Source organism: Molothrus aeneus, chromosome 1 (assembly GCF_037042795.1).
Source record: "Molothrus aeneus isolate 106 chromosome 1, BPBGC_Maene_1.0, whole genome shotgun sequence".
NCBI lineage: Eukaryota > Metazoa > Chordata > Aves > Passeriformes > Icteridae > Molothrus > Molothrus aeneus.
Window position 1 is genome coordinate 57,449,626 of NC_089646.1, and position 22,452 is coordinate 57,472,077.

A 22,452-nucleotide genomic window follows, 5' to 3' on the forward strand; every position below is an offset into this window, starting at 1 on the left:
AGAGACTCAGAAGTTTTCCTTTGATCAGCTACAGCAATTAAGTCTATAGAATAGATATGAGCATTTTAAAAATTCTTGTAATACTATGTTAATTGCTGTTACTCAGTAAAAGAAATCTAAAGAACACTGAAAAATCTATTTCACCAGATGAGACTCACCTAACTGCCTTGTTACATACTTGAAAACAAGTACTGAATGCTGTGAGAGATATATAAACTTAGAGTAGAACCGTGAGGCTTTTTCCTAGCTCTTATGGATGTCTCTATGATATTAAAATCTGACTGTACCCAAGTAAGCAATTGCAAGATGTGACCCAATACAGTTTCCAGTACAGCAAACTGGCTGTAAGCAAGATATAACTCAACTGATTTCTGACATCTGTGCTAGACTATGCTGTCTGGAAAGGCAATTGCCAGTGGGACAGAGTAGGACCAAAGGTACTTCATGCCTCATGTTAAGCCCCAGAGCAGAGATCTGTGATTAATGAATGGGTAAACTGGTCTGAAGACAAAGAAGTTAACAGCAACAGAAGGTGATATGTTTTGTTATAGTTGTCACTCATATCTGCTTCACAGAGAGCAGTGTATATTTTTATTCCCTGACACTTCACACCATCTGATATTCAATGTTAGAAAAATTAAATTACGACTGTTCTTCCTTGAATATTTTTACAAGTATTTGGAAAGTACAGCAGATCCCTAATTCCTGGATGCATAAAGTTGTAAGAAGAGTAGTGTGGCTTCACCCAGAATAGAGACAGAGACTTCTTTCTACATTCCCAGTCTTTAGTGTGCATATGTGTGCTTTATCCTGGAAACCATTATTGATGCACAGCATGATTCAGCTAACACACTACAGACATCTATTTTAATTACAAACATGTAATCTAATTTAATTACAATGCATTTTAAAAATGCCCAAGCGTGCAGTGTCAGTCAAGGACATTTAGACATTTTGGCATTTCTACCAGTACACTCCTATTGTCAAAATTATACACAGCCATTGGATGTCCAATTATAAATGAAACTAGAGACTTCATAATCTTGCACACTTTTGAATTTTGCTGCCATCTTCATCTTATTTTCCTCTCTTCCACCAACCCAAAAGCTTTATAAAATACATAGCTCCGTCTAGGTTGTGATCAGTTAATTATGCTCTAGCAATTTATGATGTTTTAGAAAAGTAATTCCCCGATTAGGTAGTGGTAAGCATATACCCTTGCTGCAGGTATGGCTTTCCACTCAAGTGAAAATAGTACGTGTAGTGTTCATATTCACTGATGAATGCAACAAACATGACTGAATGCCTGACTTATGCCAATATTGTCTGAATCCTCAAGTTCAGCAAGGAGAAAAAACTGTAAAATTACAGTAGCTCCTTCAAAACTTTGTCAAAATACATCACTCTATACAGCCTTATGTCTTTGAAAACTTTACATGGAAATATTTTGGAACTTTCTTTTTCCTGGTTATTAATATGAAGCAGTGCTCTGGAATTAAGAATACATTCATTCCATTGTGAATGTTTGAACAAGAGAAAATTAAATGTAACCTGAAAAAGTTAACTTTCCTCCTGCAACACTTGAAAGCAGAAGTTCCTGCACTTTTCTAAGGTGGCTGTGCTGTTATTCTCCAAAGATTTCTCCCTCTTATTCCTGACCCTTCATCATGATTTACAGTGACCTCACCTTGTCTGGATGTGAAAATTGTTGGTGGTTCCAGTGTGTTCATAATCATGTATGGCAGCTGCAAAAATCATAGCGAAGATCTCCAGCTCTGTCAGCCAGTGCTGAAAAGAGATTACAGTACAATCAGGTAAGTTGTCATTTTTTCAGGCTTTTGTCTTCTAAAGTAAGTTATTTATCCTCTGTTGAAAGTCAGCGTTGCATGTCATTACCTTTCCCCTGAAGTCTGCCAGCTGTTTTAAAGCAAACTTCTCTGGCTGATACGTAAAAGCCAAACCAGTGTTCATCCTGGGCTTTCATCTAAGTAAATTGAACTACAGCAAATAAAGTCTAAGGCAGAGCAAGAGGAACTGTGCCCTTCTGAAAGAGCAATGTTTCAAGGAGAGAAATGAGGAAAACTTAAGAAAGTCAAGGTTCATCAAGGGGAACTTGATGATATATGTGCAGGTAAATGCATACCACCACGGTATGTATTTTCAGTTCAGTTTAATTGAGCAGCAGAGACTCAGATACAGAAGAATGTCACTATTTTCCAGAAAACAGAAGTCTTTTTCTATCACTGAATCATGAGGAGAACAAGGAAGATAACTACAAAAGATTTACCTCTTGTGATTTATTTATCATTTTAAAAACACTTGAGAAAGCCCTGAAGTTTGTGGAATTTTTCCTAACTCCCTAGACAATGCTTAAGTCACTTTTGCCTTAGATTTATAAATTATTCAGATGCTTTTAATAATTTGTATCTGAGTCAAATAATTTTATTGTCTGGTTTTCCACTGAAAAGGTGGAAAAGGAGTCAAAGGTTTTAGATACTGTAGATGCTGTAAATATTTGTCTGAAATGCTTAAATGTATTGCATTTAGTAAAGCCTTTTCCACAGTGACTGCCAAATACTTCTGTAACACCTCACTGTCAACCTGCAAATGTTTTGACAGGCATTCATATACAAACTACCTTTTAATTCAAGGCCCAGCAAAGGCACTAAGGTATCCAAAATCTATTCTAGATATCTCCTAGAGCTCAGGGGCCACCACTAGTATGTTAAGCATGTGCAGGGAAGCACAGGTAACAGTGAAACTGCACACAGCAACCTGCCTAGCTCTTTATCTGTGTTTCACAGTCATCTCTGCATAACCAGTGAAGAATGGAGCAAGTCTCAGTATTAAAGATTCCCTTACATTAAAAATGTAGATGTTTTTGAAAAGATACTTTGCACAATGCTACTGACCATAATCAAGATAGTTCTTGGGTTTGGGTTGTTTCTTTTTGTTTGGTGGGTTTTGTTGGTTTGTTGTTGTTGTTGTTGTTTGTTTGTTTTTTGTTTTTTTAATAGCAAGGGAGAGAGGATGGTGAGCAATGCAAGAAATGATCAGAAATGGAAACCACTATTTTCTCATATCTACACAACTGATCCAAGATATGACTGGAGAGCACTGATGGTGGAGAAGTCTGTTCAATTTTGTTTCCAGGTGTGACATGTGAATAAGGAATGATTGCCAGATGATTAAGAACATTAATTCCACTTTCAAGCAACAACTCCCGGCAACTGCAAATGGAACTAAGGTTTCCAGGCTACATGTCTAGATCTGGACTTTCATTGCCACAGGGGTCTGCCATTTCCTAAAAGGAGAGACTGCAAATGATAGAAAAAAATCAGGGCACAGGTACTCAGAAACAGCCAGAGCAAGTCTGTATTATGGTTGCAGAACTCATTCAAGACACATTCAGCTAGTCCAACGCATCCACTTCAGACCACCTGGACAGCATCTGATGATTCCCACACTAACAAGATCTCATGACCCAAGTCTTACAGCATCACCAATGCAATGTGTCTTAGTGTTTGAGGTTTCCTACCTTGTTTCTTAAGGCACATACACGGAAAGTGCTGACTTGCATACCTTACCGAAGCATCTCTTGTTAAACAATTTTGGGTAAGGAAGGTTTTCAAATATGGTGTAGTAAATCTTACTATTAGCAGTATCTTGTATTAGCAATATTAAGTATCATAACAGGATTCCAGGAAGATGATCCAGAATAAAACTGGAATTACAGATGTTAATTTTTGGTAATAAATAAAGCAGTGTAAGTAGAACAAAGTCAAAATAGGCTTGTGAGTAACACAAGGGAAGTAGCTGGAACCTCTTAGTCCCTTTTCTCCTGCCACAACCTTGCAAGACAAAGCAAAAAAGACAGCAAAGAGCCTGAAGAGAATGGATGCAATCTCCATCACTATGCTGGCTTTACAATTCACTGTTTTGTGGTAGATTTCATCATGGAAACAGAAAGCTAATTTTTAAAGAACAAAGCCATCAAGACCAGCAGGACTGTGTCACAAAAGATGAAAAGAGCAAGGAAATGTGAATGGTTTTGATTTCTAAAGGGCTAACAAAACCAATCCAGAATAAAACCTTATCAAAATTTCTGTGATGGTAGTAGGTCAGAAATGGTGAAGGGTAAAAGGCATGAAATACCAAGTATTTGCTTGCAGAATGAAAACAAAGGCCAAGGAAGCATAATTGACTTTCAAAAATATACAATAAATGTGAATCACTAATTATTAGGGTGGCTCATTTGCATGTAAACAAAAGGATTAATGAATATAGAAAGAAGAAGGAAGAAGAAGAAAGAGTAGTGTATCCAAATCTCACAAAAAAAAAAAGAATGCATTTCCAAGAAATTGCTACAATGTATATAATTAACTAGTTTCCTTCCCAAGAGTTTATTAACTTTTATTCCAAAGCAGGTATTATTTTCAAAGCTTATGATGATCTGCTTATTAATCAAAACAGGCTAGTGGAGAAGATTATCTCACTGCCCTTTAGTACTAAAATATGTGACAGAAGTCCTGCGCTTTCACAGTTTTTCAAGTCTGCTGCAGGAAATAGTCTCCTGTAATTCTTGTCAGTATCAGAGAAAGAAATCTTAAGCTTTACAATTTTCCCACCATCATCTAGGTTAAAAAAGAAATTGTGGTATTTCCAAGCAGTAATAAAGATTAATCAGAAAACAATACCAAAGAAAGTAATAATCAGAGCTGAACAACAGAGTTTAATAAAGGAAGGAATTAAATGAGCAAAAAGTGTGTCAGCTCTTGGAAGCTGTTCCTGCAAATCATGCTTGTATGCCAATCTGCTATGAGATAATATCATGGGGTGACTTTATGATGCTGAATTGTATCCCCATTTGTCTGTCTCGGCCAGAAATAAGTTTTAAGACTTTAAGACTGGTTCTGAGTCCAAAGGGGAGGGGGGAGAGAAGCGCAGTTTGTTTTCAAACAATGCACTCACTCCTCCACATTCCTGCTCCTGGACTGTGTTGTCTGTGGACGGATGTGGGTTTTTTTTTTTTTCTTGGGACTGCATAAATCTGCTCTGGATTGAAAACCCAGAAGAGCACCGGCAGCTTGCACCTATGGCCCACTGGGCCAGACTTGTGCAGTGGCATTTCCAGCACAGGAGAGACTGATAGGAGACTGAGTAAGCTGAGCTACAACCCATGAAGGGGACTTTCTGAGTTTATTATCTCTTTGGAGTGGTGAGAGGTTTTATTGTTTGATATTGTTCTTTCTTTTTTTTGTGCTGGTGAATGCTTCGCCTGTTAAAGAAACATTTTTTTCCACTTTTCTCCAAGGGAATCTTTTCCCAGACTGGCTAGGGGAGGGGCCACTTCTTCTTTTCTAGAAAAAACTCCTTTGGAGGTTTTCTCCCAAATTTGCCCTAAAGCAGGACAGATAAACATCAGATTAATTCCAAATTCTCTTCCAGCATTTTGTCTATGAGAGAGCCAAAATTCTTGTAGTTCATACAGTAATGTATAACAAACTAACTCCAAAGCATCATCCTGAGGGAAAAAATAACAGGAAAGCTAATGAAATTTTGTGAAAGGAGAGGGAAAGAAGATTTAATTGAAAATATTTTTTTTTAAAAATGAGAGATGAAACAAAACTCTTCAGAGAGTTCATAAATAACAGGGAGCATGACAAAGGCAAATGAACCATGTGAAGACAAAACCGAAACATGTTTCTTACTTTTAAGACTAACACAAATTTTAACTCTATGGACTATTTAAATATGAAAAAAGCAATTTTCCACATTACAATTAACTAGAAAGATTAGCAAGAAAAATGAGGGTTTTTTTTCTTATTTTTGTATATAACTTTTTAAACATGATCTTCATCCCATTGGTGAAGAATTAAACCAATGGCCCTAACATACTTCTGAAACCAAAATCTTGTGTTCCAACATGTCCAAGTTACTTACATAAATACTGTAGAAGTTATGAACTAAAGAACTATACATGCTACAGTAATGGTAAGATAGTTATGTGAGCAAATCCTGGAAAGAGGAAAATGTATCCTATGTTTCTTTATTGTGTGTGAGTACATTATGTACGTAAGAGGCTGGCCCTGCTGTCAGCAGGACATTAGGACTGATAACTTCTCATTTTCAAACTACGTTAATCTATGCACTTTGAGATTGGTTGTATAGTTTAAGGAAGGTGAGGTGAAAACAAAGAAGAAAGAAAAAAACCCTAAAATCTAAGTTTAAAAAAGCATTCAAACAAGAGAAGCAAAGCTGAAATGTCACAGTGCTGCAGGTTTGTGGAGTGGTTTCCTATTCTGCTATATTTGATCCTAAACCAAATTACAGATATGATTTGGGTGTGGGAATGATTAGTACTTGGGAATATTCCTGGGAAGCAGAAGACACTCCTCTGGACCATAACTCCATCATACTGCTTTGCATGGACTACTGTGTATGTAGCTAATTACAGCAATGGCCTCAGTTCAGGCACTGGCTGCAGTGCAAGCATATACACACTAGCTTGCAAGCACACATTCCAGTTCCTATTTTCTAGATGGAAGTCTGGGACGTGTACATTCTCTTACCACTGCACATATTTATGCATATTGCACAGATACACTTCTGTAAAGGATAATAAAAATGTTTTTATAAATACATTAATGGCAAAAGCAGGGGGGCAAGGAAAACTTCTGTTCTTTATTGGACATGGTGGGGAATACAGCTACCAAAGGTGAGGAAAGCTAAGGTACTTAACACCTTCTTTGCCTTAGTCTTCACCAATAAGACAGGTCATCCTCAGGACAACCAGTCTCCTGAGCTAGTAGACAGGGACACAGAGAACAGATTCCCTGAAATCCACAAGGAAGCTGTTAGTGACCTGATGAGCCACCTCCATGCTCACAAGTCTATACGACCAGGTGGGATCCATCCTGAGTGATGAGGGAGCTGATTCACCAAGCTGCACTCCATCATTTATCATCAGTCCTGGCTAACCAGGGAGGTCCCAGATGAGTGGAAGCTGGCCAGTGTGATGCCCATCCATAAGAAGGGCCAAAAGGAGGATCCAGGGAACTGCAGGCCTGTCAGCCAGACCTCAGTGCCCATCAACGTTATGCACCAGTTCATCTTGAGTGTGACCACATGGCACTTACAGGATGGCCTGGGATTCAGACCCAGCCAGCATGGATTTAGGAGGGGCCAGCCATGACTAACCAACCTGATCTCCTTTTATGACCAGGTGACCCGCCTGGTAGATGTGGGAAAGGCTGTGGATGTTGTCTACCTGGACTTCAGCAAAGTCTTTGACACCATCTCCCACAGAATAATCCTGGAAAAGCTGACAGCCCATGGCTTGGACAGGTGCACTCTTTGCTGGGTTAAAAACTGGCTGAATGGCCAGGCCCAGAGAGTGGTGATGAATGGTGCTGTCTCCAGCTGGTGGCCCGTCACTAGCGGTGTCCCCCAGGGATCTGTGTATGGGCCCAGTCCTGTTTAAGATCTTTACTGATGATCTGGATGAAGGAGTCGAGTCTACCATTAGCAAATTTGCAGATGACACCAAATTGGTTGTGAATATCAATCTGCTGGAGAGTAGGAGAGCTCTGCAGATCAACGTGCATGGGCTGGATTGATGGGATGAATCCAACAATATAAAGTTTAACAAGACCAAATGTCAGATCCTGCACTTTGGTCACAACCACCCCCTGCAGAACTACAGGCTGGGAACAGTGTGACTGGACAGTGGCCAGGCAGAAAGGGACCTTGGGGGTACTGATTGGCAGCAGCCTGAACATGAGGCAGCAGTGTGCCCACGTGGCCAAGAAGGCTGGTGGCATCCTGCCCTGGATCAGGAATAGTGTGTCCAGCAGGATGAGGGAAGTGATTCTTTCTCTGTACTGAGGACTGGTGAGGCCACACCTTGAGTACTGTGTCCAGTTCTGGGCCTCTCAATTTAGGAAAGATGTTCAGATGCTGGAGCATGTCCAGAGAAATGTAATAAGACTGGTGAAGGATCTGGAGTACACGTCCTATGAGGGGCAGCTGAGGGAGCTGGGGTTGTTTAGCCTGGAGGAAAGGAGGCTCAGGGGAGAGACCTTATCACTCTCTACATCTCTACAACTCTCTCAAAGGTAGTAGGCAGGTGGCAGTTGATGTCTTCTCTGAGGCAACTAGCTGCAGGACAAGAGCAGTTTAAGCTGCACCAGTGGAGGTGTAGGCTGGACATTAGGAAAAAGTTCTCCACAGAAAGAGTGATTGGGGATTACAATGGGCTGCCAAGGGAGTTTTTGGAGTCACCATCCCTGAAGGTGGTTAAGAAAAGACTGGACGTAGCACTTAGTGCCATGGTCTCGTTGATAAGGTAGCGTTAGGTCATAGGTTGGACTCAATGATCTCAAAGGTCTTTTCCAATCTGGTTTATTCTATGATTTCAGATCATCTTTTCCTCTGAAACAGAGGTTGGTTTAGTTTGGTTTTGGGGGGGTTCTTTTGGGTTTGGTTTTTTATGTCTTTTTAGTCTGCTGCATTCTCTCTCTCAGAGGAAAAAAGTCTGCATTTCTCCATCATTTACTCATGTATTTTCATGTCCTTCTGTTTGTCTCTCTTTTAACACTTTCCTTGCTTTATTGCACTCAGAGGCAGCATAGGAAATCCCATTCAGCACTGGTGCATCACAGGCTAGAACAAAATAGTAGTCGTTCACTCACATCTGAGTTGTTGCTAAATGACTAACAGATCAAGAAGCAGCAAGATGGAAAAAAAGGTAGTTCTGAACATGCATAGGATGGAGGTCAACTATATTTGGGCAACTGTTGTAATCCAGTAGTCTTTTGGAGCATGAAAACTGCCGTTCTTCCATTGTTTTGGGGTGAAAAAGTGAATCCATTTCCTCTAGAATACAATTCTAGAGGAATACCACTAGAATACAATTCACATTACTCAACATTGCACCTGTTCCTACTGACTACAGCTTGCAGTGCATTTTCAGTAACTAATGTCCTAAAAGCAGCAGTGACCAATTTAGTATCTCACAGGCAGTTTTGAGTATGTAACTGTATTAGCTGCAATTCTGACCAAAGTGCTTTCTACTTCAGGCACAATCAGAAGCAAGTGACACAACTTCCATCAGGATCATCAGCCTGTCTGAGTCACCTCTTGGGACAGATAGCACCTAAGTCCTTCCAAATCTGTTTCTGATAAATAGCAGCATTTACTGCTTTAACTACTGTGTGACTGCAATTCACAAGTGTAATCTACATTCAACACAGGAAACTTGTGATGTTAACAGGAGGCTGTGGAGCATGTAACTCCTCAAGGAAGAACATCCAGTTCTGGCTTCAGAATTGAAAGCAACATCTTAGCGGCAACCAAAGAACTGCAGAAATACAGCTCACATGCACAAAACAGTTCCCAAGTGTTAGCAACTCTACAGTGGTTGAAACTTGCCTAAAAGACATAGCAAGTGCTGCACTATGCCTTGTTAGCTTGTACCTCTCTCTCTTATACTCCATCACCCAGCAGACACTGGTGTCAGTATTTTGGGTTTGTTATTGAGCTGCACAGAAAAGGGTATCATCAGCAAACAAATATCACCACAAGCGTTGCTGACAGACAATTTTTATAGTGATTTTTTATAGTTGATCAAAGGTGTTCATTGCATGAAAGTGTTAGAATTTGGTTAGACTGAGGCACTTGGTTTTTCCTTACCCTTTTTTTCAACAGTTCCAGATACAGAGTTTGTAACAACTGGGGAGTGTTCAAGAAGGCCTGAGCTGCAGCAAGAGCCTCAACATCTGCTGACCTGGGTTCATGTGTCTGCTCTGCAATACAAAGACTCCATGACCCTGGAACTGCACACTGCTTAGTGAAAGGACTTCAGAGAAATTAAATGCAATAGAACAGAATTAAATGTATTCAAGTACCAGCCGCAAACAGAACAATCACTGAATGGCCCTGGTATAACAGGAGATAACTGGTCACGTTTGCCTCTACACTTCTGCCAGTGCAAGAGCAAGGGCAAATTAGATGCATGGAAAAAAGTGAGGCAAATAATATGGGGAAAAGATCTGCTCCACATAATCAGACTAAATGCAATTTCATTCTTTTTTCTGGCTGCAGCAGTAGCCAGGAGAAAGAAGAATGGAATGAATATATAAGTATCCTTTGAACTTTCCCTGCTATTTATTCTCTCCCCAACCATGTGGGCCAGCAACTTTCTGAGCCTCCAGCTAAATCCAAACTGCAGTGGAATCACATCACTCTGGAATCTATCTTCCTTCAACTCCTCTAGTCCATCCTCAAATGTATTTCTCTTGTTTGCCTTGAGACCCACTGTGGGAACTAAGTTTTTTTTTATGCCCTTGTTCATTCCTGTCATTGTTGTCAGACTTCAGCTGTCTGTAGGTTTCTGTGCAAGCCAATCCAGATATTTTTGCTGTAGAGAAGTGGATTGAGGTCAGCATTTCCAGCATTTCCAGATCCTAGCACTTATTATGCTCAGATAAGTGGAATGAATTATCACTTGGATGTACTCTGTCCCTACCTTAAGTTAAAAAGAAAGCTTAGACAATAGAATTCTTCATATTAGGTGAAATGAATTCCAGTAAATGTGTGTTGGCAAATTCACACAGAAGATCTGTGGCAGGGTGAAAAACCAAGCTTGGGTTTCTCATTCATTCTGTCATTCATCCTAACATAACTGTTAAAAGAGTTATCAACAACTTTCTTTACCCTCTGTTCCTAAATAATCCAAAGTCTTTACCTTTATTAGTCCAGCCATATCGAATTAAGTATGTCTACAGTGTAGACAGCTTCCACTGTGCGTTATCTCAATTAATAACCAGAAACTCTTGTAAACTCACTATATATTCAGGATGCCAAGTCTTTTACTTACCACAGTGCCTGTCTTGAAAAGGAGGTAATGGACTGTCTGTGAGACATCTGCAGCATGCATTAGGTTGTGATAAGGATTTTTGTGCTTACTGTAGCCAGCCTCCAGAGCTTCCACAAAAGACACCAAGGCAGATATGGGAATCTAAGTAAAGCAGCACAGAATTAAAGAAAGGGGAAAAAAAAAAAAAACTAACAAAAAACCATCACCAAACAAACAAATACCCACAAAAACTCCCACCTTTAATGGCTAGCATCCAGACAGGAGTATTTTGATAATAGGTTCTCAAAGAGCCATGTGTACTTCACAAACAAACAAAATGCTAGAACATTTGAAATAGTCATTCAAGAGAGAGAGTGAATTCAGGTTACTACTTCAAATTGGTTTTCCCATCCATAATTACATTACATGTGACTCCTTCTCACAGGAGGGAGAAATAAAATACACAAAATATATATACTATGAAATGTTGTCTGGAGCACACAGAGTATGAAAAGTAACAGCAACCGCTGGATTGATTGCCATGGAGAAATATTTCCAAATAGATTGCAAGCAACTGCCTGTTACCTTCACGATCAACTGGAATATATCTCTGCTTTACTATTCACATTTAAAATTTTCTAATGAAACACATGATATAGCAAATCCTAGATAGTCTAAGAGGAATATAATTTATCAGACCTCTGGGTTTTCAGAGCAAAATCTAGCCTGCCCATCCAATGGGATTGCCATGTTTTTCTGCCTTCAAGAGTAACTGCAATTATCTGACAAAATGCAATTCAGGGGATTTCTAGAAAGGAGACTATGCAGATGGTAACATATGTTACTGACAACATGGGTTCTCCAGTTTCCTCTGCTCAGACAGCAAATATATTAAACACTAAGGTTTCCATATAAAAGATCACTGCTCTTCTTCTCTTGGGTACATTTAAGCAGAGGATGCAGTTCTAAGCAGACATCTTGATGTCTCATCAGGCATAGGCAGTTCCTGAAAAATCTAGGCATCTGTAAACTCTTTCCAGTCAAAGTGAGTTGGGAACCCCTCAGAAATGGAAATGTCAACAGTGGAAGGGATGACAGAGTATCTGCATGGGGACAGTGGTCAAGAACTGCATGGCAATATTTCCTCTTCAAAGTTGGAGGAAACCTCTGTAACAATTACGAAATTATAAAATAGTTTGGGCTGGAAGGGACTTTGAAAAGTTACCTAGTCAACCAGCCCTGCAATGAACAGGGACATGTTCCCTTATATCTAGTTTAAATCTATCCACTTTTAGTTTAAAATCATTAGCCCTTGTCCTGTTGCAACAGGCCCTGCTATAAAGTTTTCTTCCATTTTTCTTATACGTCCCCTACAAGTACCAGAAGGCTGCAATAAACAATCCACAGAACCTTCTCTTCTCCAGGCTTAAAAACATTGACTTTGTTGGCCGTTCCTCACAGGAAAGGTGCTCCAGCCCTCTGATAATTTCTGTGGCCCTCCTCTACAATGGCTCCAACAGTCCATGTCTTTCCTGTGCTGAGAACTCCAGATCTGGATGATCTGGATGCAGTACTCCAAATGGGGTCTTATGAGAGTAGAGTTGGGAGTAGAATCACCTACTTTCACCTGCTGGCCAACCTAATTGGAATGAATTTGAATTTGCTTTCATACTCTCCTGTTCTCTTTTGTGCCTATGAAGCTCAGGAAAATGACACCATCATTCTCAGAGGACCAAATGCAGTATTTCAGATGGATTTCATTTAGAACCCCACCTAGTTCATGGCATGTCATTGCAATTGACAGTACTATTTAAATCACATCTGGTTTTGCTTATTAGGGAAAGTGCAATGTTCACAAATTCTTCAAAGATCACTAAAATTGCATTTTTAATTGAAAAAAGCAGGATGAGAGGGAAGTTGAAAAAGATAGCCATCTTCTAACTACTGACCTTGAAACGATTGATCAGATCATAGCGTGTGAGAAGTTCATAGAAAATGAATTTCAGTGCATGATCCCCACTGGCATCATTTAGCGCAAATACATCAAAGGACCATTTGTCTACATTCTGCAAGAGGAGGTAGAAAAGACAGTTAATATGGTTATCATTTTTACCATATCATTCCATTTCTTCACTTTCTCTCACAATTTGAGAATTCCAGTAGTGATGTAAAGGTGTCATTATTTTTCAATAAATTCTTCATAATCCATTTAACCAATGAATATGTATCAGTATACTTATTTGTGCTGTGTGATTTTTGTTTAAGAAGCTTCCATTAAGAACACATATGCTGTTTTTTTATTCTAAACACAGCAGTTCTCTACACTGGAATTTAATTGCCAAAAGATGAATCCTAAAATGTAAAAATCCTTATTTGTTTTAGTACCTGAGACATGAAGATGGTCCTATTTGGGCTGATGTGGTACACTAAGTGCTAACAATTATATAAAATTCTAATCTTTATAACAGAAGAATAAATATCTAATTCCAGTTGGGAAAGTTACAGTCAGCTTTAAATTACCTACTAGTGTTTCAGGCTGGTCAGTCAAGAGATCCAGGAGGGGAAGTTCACTTCTCAGCTCCTACATCTAAACTTTAAGGTCTAATCTTCTTGCAGAAGTTTGAATGTGAATCTCAAATGTTAGGGAAGGCTGTGGGAGGTGACAGGATTCATTATCTAGCAAGAGATGAAGAGAAACACTAATTCTTTCTAAATGCTCAGTTTCCTAGGTTTCTGTCTCTTCTTAACCTTTGGGGACTTGATATATAAGTCAACAAGCAAATTCAGGGATAGATGTTATTCTGCTCAACCTTATTGGAAGGTACAACATTTTTGTAGCCACAGATAAGCAGAAGTCTATACTGCAGACATTGTGACTACAGGTTCTGTGTTCATTACCTGTATATTTGCTAGCCTAGAAAATATTCCTGTCATGGCATGGGCATCAAAAAAGGCTGAAAAATTCAATTCTAAACCAAGTAACTCCTTCAGCAGTAATTAATGTTAGACAGTGAAGTTCTGTCTCTAGCACTAGACTGATGAACAGCAGATCACCACAGTGTACTCTGTAAATGTGTCTCTATGAATGGTTTGTATAACCACTATTCAAATGAAAGACAAGGCTGATTGTCCTTTTATGGCAACCAGTCTTTTATCTTCACAGCCATGTCACACAGAAAGGCAACAGATTACTGCAGTAGAAAAATTAGTATAAAATATATATAAAGAGAGAGGGATGCTGTGCACTAAATTAAAAAAAAGCCTAACTTCTCATCCACTGAAAAAATGGGACAGATTATACATCTAGAACTTGTGCTGCTAGAGCCTTCATTTTTTTTTTTTGTAGAAATTGCAGTATTTCATTCTTTTTAAAACCAACCTCTGTTGCAAAGCTGTGATTCCACAGCTTTGAGTTATTAAGTGCAGATGTCATCTTGACGACAGCAGCAAAAATGAGAATTTGTAGTTAAAAAATAAGCTTGTTTTGACTTCGTTTCATCTCAATCCTTGTCCTTATTAGTATGACTCTGAGGGGAATGTTGATTATGGCAATCCAGAACAGCTGAAGATGTGTGTGTGGGGTACACTCCTACACCCTTTTACATGCTTAAATCATCAGGTCATTTTACAGAGCACACTGAGCAGTCAGGTCACTGTAAGCGTTTTTTAATTGACCTTACTGGACTGAAGCAAGCAACAAAATACACCATTTCAATGGAGGAAATGGGACTGAGAAATTTCAGATGAAATATGGTTTTTAACACAGAAGACTTCACAGAATCCTAGAATATGCTGAGTTGGAAAGGACCCACAAGGATCATCAAGTCCACCTCCTAGTCCTTCACAGGACATCCCCAAGAGTTACACCATGTGCCTGAGAGCATCATCCAAATGCTTCTTGAACTCCATCAGGCTTGGTGCTGTGACTACTTTGCTAGGGAGACTGTTTTGCTTTCTTCAAAGTAACTCCCATTTCAACCAAATCCATTACCAACTCCAAAAATATCCAAGCAAAGACATGTTCTCAAAACAGTTTTGGAAAAAATAATATATTCTAGAGTGAACAGTGACCAGGTAGATGCTACTTCACTCCGGGGAAAATTATGCCTTTGTTGTTATTGGTTTAACTTATTCTAACATGATCGTTTCTTTTTACAATCTAATCATTTGAAAACATAGAAAAAATGGAGGAATTCTATAAGGCTTAAGTAGGTTGAGAGTAGATGATGATTCTTCAACTGTCTTGTTACTGTGGAAGAACTCAGGAGAAGAGGTACCATTATAGATATCTTCTCTCATAAGATGATATAGACTGTAGTTGCAAAAGAACAAAGAATTTATATCCCCTTTCAGGAGTGAAGCAAGTGAAGCTAGCACTAGTCAATATGCAGTTGGAAAAAGGTGCCGGTGGATACTTTGATTCTGTATAGGAAGGGCATGTTTGATCATTCTTCTTGCAATTCCACCACATCTTTTGATGAGTTCTACTATTCAAAATGTAAAGGATAGCTTAACTGCAAATCTTTTCAGTGTGGAGAAAGGCTGCAAGATGTCTTAATGAGTTTTATACTTAATACCCCTCTGTATTTCTCCACTATATCACCTTTTTTCACTATTGCATGACGTGGTTGAACCACATGCAACACGTAATCTGCAAAACTGCTGTGTAGGCAGCTAGTTCTCAACTTGTTTGTAGTCTTGATAATTCCTGCCTAAGTCAAGAATCTTGCCATTGTCCCATGGATTGAAGCACTGTTTATTTTTCAGACTACTTCTGACTGTTTTCACTCTGAAACCTCAAAACTCAAAGAAGGGTCCATTTTTATAAAGTGATTGTCACTTTGAAGACCTGAAGCTGAACAATGCAAGAAATTCCCTTCTCTCACAGCAACAGATCCTTTCCCTTCTCCATCTCTCTCCATCTGCATTTTCTTTCTTCCTTGTGAAATATGAGTGATTTCTAAATCTTCATCTTAATCACTGTAATCTAGAACAGAATTGCAACCTTCACAACCTGAAAATGACCACAGTCTTAAAGCTCATTCTTTCTTTTATTGAAAGGATAATCCCTTAGGCCAGTTAAATGATTAATGCATGGGAACTAACTGAATGTCAGAGAGAAAGAAAGACCAAGAATTAAGACTCTCCTTATCATGTCAGATATCACAGTATTAATTTTATGCTTTGTACAGACCCCCCTTCAACACCTTTTTATTGGGATTACCTTTAGCACTCCAATTACAGCTGGTGGGTAGCTCAAGCCGACCATATTTGAAGTACGCCTGTACATTCTACCAAGATTAAATAGATAAAGCAACACATAAATATAATTAAATGAAACAAAACAAACAATCAACAAAACTCATAAAACAACAGACAAGGAGACCTTGTTTAGCATAGAAAATCCTAATTGGAATATGGAACTTTTTTCCTTCCATTTTGTTCCTAACTTGCCCAATATTCTCAATACTATTCTTATTGTATAGCTTAATTTGAGATTGTACACTCGCCAGTATCTCACAGCTTGGTTACTGAGCTGAACATGACAAACAATTTGCCAGTACCAGGTCTTCATCAGATGGAAACACTACACTCAAATGAACAAAATTTTCCCCATTTTCCATTGCACATAACTGTACTGACCTTTCAGCTCCCTTAGTCCTTGCTGGCCCACATGCAAGCTAATTCTGAGTGTACTTCAGAAATCATTTGTATGAAATGAATCAACTTCAGTGTGATACAGCTGGCTTTTTTGTCTGCATGTTTTCAAGATTAGTATAAAACCTTTTCAGTGTTTGCCATGTGTCTGTGTTTCAGGGAGTGAGAGAAAAAGAACAAGGCAATAATCAACATCTGTAACCATATTAAACAAAGTATGTAATGTGCCAGATTTTAAACTTGATTATAAAGTATATTTTAAACAGATTATAAAGTATGTACAAGTTTTTCAAATTGTTTTCAGGACACACTGTGTTTAACAGGATTTGGGAAATGTAGAAACTCTGTCAGAGCTAGAAGCTCTTTGCACAGGTCACCTTTTTTTTGCCCTAAAGCACTGTAGGACTAAAAGGAGATGATGGAAAGTTCTCTTCTCCCATCTGAATGATCCTGTGCAAAGTCTTCCTTCACTGCCGTTTTTGTCATATTCTGCACTCAGACCTGAAAAAAGTCATTCACCTTTGGAGACTTATATTTGCCCATTCCCAAATCACAGAATCTCTTATCCCTTCCTTTCTCTAGTCTGAAGCTCCATGGCATTCTCTTAAGAGACAATTGAGGCAGAACCCCTTTCCCTTAGCTCAGGAGAGTCACAACCCTCTTCCAGTGCCATATTATATCTGAACACTTCCTTCTTTGGGCCACAGTGATCCAGGTCAGCTGGAAAACACCCCACTGAGCCAGCTTTCTGCATTTACTTCCTTGTTGAGCAAATGCCCCACAGAATGAGGGTTAATTCACAAGAAGCCTGTCAAACCTTGGAGAAATCTGTCCCAAGGAGAAATTAGAGGTTTAGTCTTATTACAGTTTGCTGCTACCTTAACACATGTACAGTAACTTTAGTGCACAGACAAAAATATTAGCTATAGTCATGACAAAGGAGGCTTCTGTGAGTATGTGTGGATTGTGGTCCACTGTCTGATATGCATAACCTCCTGCACAGAGGGCTGTTAGGCTGTCACTGCAATTGTGATCAACAGTGAAAGCTGTTCTGCTCTTCCACTCCTGACTTGAATTTTGCTGTTACAAAGTTACACCAGAGATATGAAAGCTGCTGTCTTTCAGGGTGTCCAAAGAATGCTGACAGTTTCACATATGCCAGCCCTCCTCCTGGCTTAAACAAAGAAGGTCAGTGAAGAGTGGTTACTTGACAAGAAAAGATAAGATTAGGAGTCCAAATTGAAATGAATAAATGTTTTAAAGGGTTAAAAAAGTAAAATCAGTTTTAGCAACAGGTTGTGATGTAAATCACAAGAGGGAAGGCTTAGAGAACTCAATGGCTTTTTTGAAATCCTCTTTAAGCTCCAGAATTTTCACATCAGTTTTGATCTATGGTTAGCTCCAGTAATAATATGGTAAAGGACTTTGTTCTGTGTCTTAGAACTTCTTCATAAGAAATACTAGACCACAGAAGTAAACGGAAGCAAGGGAGAGTTTGATCTGTCCAAATTTTAAATGCTGTCACTCCTGATCTAGGACTATGCAGAAGTGTATATTGTCCATCAAAATTATACCGTGTGCTATTACATCTGTACTATAGTAAGAACAGAGGACCAGGTACTGTTTCAGTTTGCAGTCTTTTACTAAATCACATGGTTTTAGGTGTTACCTAGATCTATGTAGAAACATTAACAGAAGCACATTAAAGTGTTCTTCATTCAGCAGTCTTCCACTAGTCCTCTGAGGTCTTCTGGCCTAAGGTACTCCTCTCCACCTCCTGTCATTGTGCCATGACACTGTAGGTGAAACCTGCAGTACCTGGGTAGATAGTAGAATAAAGTAATTACATAACACTTCACCTTTCCACAAATATCCCAGCTTGCACTGCATGGACGATACTCCTGAACCGGGGTTTTTCCTCAGTCCTTTTAAGCATCATCCCCATTTGCCGTGTGAAGGTAGAAGCCAACCAGTCACGGACCTCTGAGGGCACAGAGTCAGACTGGATATCACTGAGTTCATCTTCTGTGTCCAGTAAACGCCTAGAAGGATGAGGAAACTGAAGGGTAAACAGAGTTCCTTAGAGAGTACTACAACATTATTAAAAAAGAAACTCATATATATTCTAATTAAAGCAGCTGTTAAAAGTCCTTGATTCAACAGCCTTAATAAAACACACTAGTACAACTCTTCAACTGTTTGTTTATTCTCTTACGTACTTACATTTCAGATTGTGGAACTCACTACTAGGCTGAGAAACAAGGCGTATCAGCCTTCTGAAGCAAAACTACATGATCCTCTAATATCTTTACATCTTCAGCTCATCATATTTCTGAACTTTCTGCCTTTCAAAGATAATTTATGGTCATTTCTGGGAATTTCTAGCATCTGAGTTGGTAACATACAGTCCTCTCCTCTCCCATTCTGGTCATCTGTGTTGACTCTAGAAGTGCATTATTCACTGGGTAAATGGCATGTAACCAAGAGGGGGGAACTCCTCTGCAATGTCTTGCCAGTCTACCTCTGTTCATGAGTAACTTTTTTTTAATTTCAAAGACATCGTACAAGTGAAAAATTTAACATTGTTCAGAAGAAATAGTTGAGTCTACTCAGGCTGCAATAACTATGAAAGCATTTCTCTAAGAAAAAGTGTATTACAGTTATGTTTGGTTTTGATCTCCTTCCCTTTTCCAGGAAACTAAAGAACTTTTTAAATGAAGGACTGAAGATCTCTTCTAAGCAGAATACAATATTCTAATGATTAAAACCATATTGTCTACAAGTAAAAAATCTTGGCTCAACCAACTTTCACAACTGGCATGTAAATTACAACTGGTGCCAGATATGAGTGCTGATGCCTGTAGTTAGCTCACCTAGTTTCGTCAATGTATACTGACTCAAGAACAGTCGCTGCATATTCCAAATTCTTCTTTAGATCTACAACTGAAGCTTCCCCTCTCTCCAATTGCTTTACCAAAGACCGTAATCTAAAAGAAGGAAAACAAAAATCTGATTATTATAAAGCAAAATAGGTTTAAAGTGAGTGTCAGCTCCCAGGATGAGACCTTGCATACACCTTGACAGGTGAGAACTTTTGGAAGTCTCAAGAGACTTTTGAAGTTTTTTTCATGTTTATACATGAAGTCAACAAAATTTACTTTTCAAAGATCAGTTACAATGATGCCAGGTAAATATACATAATTCCATGGGTTATCACAGAATCATACAAACACAGAATGATAGAATATGATGAGTTGGAAGGGACCCATCAGTATCACTGAGTCCAGCCTCTGACCCTACACAGGACACCCCAAGAATCACAACATATGCCTGAGAGCATTGCCCAAAGGCTTCTGAACTCAGACTCCTTGAGTCCTGTCACTAGTCATGAGAGGGAAGAGATCAGTATCTGCCCCTTGACTTCCCCTCAAGAGATTGTTGAAGACTGCAGTGTTTCCTCTTAGTCTCCTCTTCTCCACTCTGAACAGATCATGAGGTCTCAGTCACTCTTTGTAAGGCTTCCCCTCCAGATCTTTCACCATACTTGTGGCTTTCCTATGGACACTTTCTAATAGTATATCTTATATTGTGGTGCTCAAAACTGCACATAGTACTCAAGGTGAAGCCATACAAGTGCAGAGCAGGGCAGGACAATCACTTCCATTAATCAGCTGTCTGTTCCCTACTCAAAACTGAAATAAGTAAAAATAGAAATTACTTTAAATTTAACACAGGGGCTAAGAGAGGACAATTTCAATTCAGCCATAAGAAGGAACTTCTTGAATAGTATCTGTTAACAAATTACTCTTATTCCTAATGATTGACATACACATGCAAAACTCTATTAGAGTATACTTAGAAACACTATTGTAGAAATACTATACAAGGTTAGGAAATGCGATGATTTTCATTAGATCAAGCAGCCAACATATATCTCCTGTATATTAAACAGTACTCACTGCTTTCACATTTGACTAGTAAGCATTGCTTCATATGACTCCCTGTTTCTTCATTCCATCTCTGGGGAGTCTGCAGTTATGACCACTTAACTAGCTACCAGAAACACTGTACACAAGCCACAGCAGTCAATTTTACAGAAAGAACATGACCTTTGGTTCTTCCTGACTTAATTGATATAAGTAATCGGTAGCTTTATGCTGCAACTCATTCAAAACTCATGTTCAATAATAGCACAGTGAGTAATGATTGCTTCTTGGAACCAACATTCTTCAATGAACATTATGCAAACTACTATGTGCATCAATCATTTAGAAAAACAGAAGTACTGCTGTTCCTCACACCATCATGTGAAAAAATTACACTGTCTTTGTCTTACCATCCATTATCTTTAACTATTGCTGATTCATTGAGTCACTACTCTATTCATTGAGCAGCTACTCCCAATTAATTGTATTAAATAAGAGCCTGGTGATAGTTTGCCTTTAATGTATGTGTTTTGGTTTGGTTTTTTTTTTAATAATCCTAAATGGAATGAAGAGAATCCAGGAAAATTTACTACCTGAAAAATTCTGCTTCAAGGTGGCTGAAATAATTTTGAAATTCAATCAAATTCACCTGTGGCACTTAGGAACACAGTTAAGTGAGAGCTTGGCAGTGCTGGGTTAACGATTGGACTCAATGATCTTAGCAGTCAACTCTAAGATCAACTCATTTGTGATAACATTCCTTTGAGAGCCAGATCAAATAGCTTTTAAAAAAAAAAGTAAAACCAACAACAAACTTTATAAATTAACAAAATAGTTATCAGAAATAGACCTGACTGCATAAAAGCTGGCTTCGGTATACACACAAAAAAGTTTGGAAAATAAGCATCTGCTGAACTGAAAGACAAAACCCTTCCTTCTGATCTTCAGCACATTCCTTGCTCTCCTCTGGAAAAGCACCATAATTACTGGTAAGAAATTCTTACTAAGTTTGAGAAGCAGTGAACCATATCAAAGAATTCCTACATAGAAATAGGCATGCATCTGCCATCTCATTATAATTGACAAGCTTGATAAATTGGATATTCTGAGAGTCATACCAGAGTTAAACAGCATGTGCAGACTATCTAAGCACATAGACAGTCTGACAGATGCCCTGCAACAGTATCTATCTGCCTGTTGGGGTATAAAAAAACTGTAAAGCAAGTACACAGGATATTTAACACTGCCCAAAAGTATCCAGTGCAGACTACAGGTGGTTATGCATGTAATGGACATGTGCAGTAGTTTCAGTCAACTGGGCGGACAGATGTCTCCACAGTTTGCATAGTGTAGGAGGGTTTGCATAGTGTTGGGGGGTAGGATGGTCAGGACGGATGGAGACGAGAGATCTCTGAAGCTGGGTCATTGTACTTGCGGTTTATTGCAAGGGGCGTGGGTGCAGGGCCCTGCTGGGAGCTGCCAGCCACAGCTCGGAGCAGGCCTGAGAGAAGAGAGGGGTAGAGAGGATGGGAGAGGGTACGAGCATAAAAGGGTAAGAGAGCAAAATCATAAGAGAGTAAAAGGGGTAAGAGAGCGAAGTTCTCGTTACAATACAATAACTCTTCTTCTGTGTTGAATATTCTAATTCTCACTAACCAGTCTAGTACAATATACAAATCTTACAGCATTTACATACAGCCTATAAGAATCATTACTTTACCATACTGTGTTACATTTTAAACCCTAAAAATTACTCTTTGGACCCCTTCTGCCAAGCTAGTAGGGTCTGCTCTGAGCCTTGGACGTGTCTGCAAGCAGAGGGTATTTTTTCATCAAAAGGGGATTACCTTCAGCCAGCCACAACATTGTCTTCCAATTGTTCACTAACTAAGGTATCTCAAAGCTTGCTTTCATTTCAATCTCGCTTATAGTTTCTATATTCTCAAAATCTTTTGCCAGACAATCATATTTATAAGGCTTTCCTGTTTCATCTTCCCCAACAGCAAAGCA

General features: G+C 38.9%; 1 protein-coding gene across 1 annotated transcript in view; it reads right to left on the reverse strand.

The window, feature by feature from the left end:
- PDE1C (phosphodiesterase 1C) overlaps positions 1–22,452 on the reverse strand; it is a 316,335-nt gene that overhangs the window by 69,278 nt on the left and 224,605 nt on the right. The window contains exons 4-9 of the mRNA XM_066557593.1: positions 19,390–19,503; positions 18,376–18,558; positions 16,083–16,149; positions 12,808–12,924; positions 10,880–11,020; positions 1,688–1,788 (exon numbers count right to left, since the gene is read on the reverse strand). Coding sequence (XP_066413690.1) covers positions 1,688–1,788; positions 10,880–11,020; positions 12,808–12,924; positions 16,083–16,149; positions 18,376–18,558; positions 19,390–19,503 — 723 coding nt within the window. The remainder of the gene's footprint in view (positions 1–1,687; positions 1,789–10,879; positions 11,021–12,807; positions 12,925–16,082; positions 16,150–18,375; positions 18,559–19,389; positions 19,504–22,452) is intronic.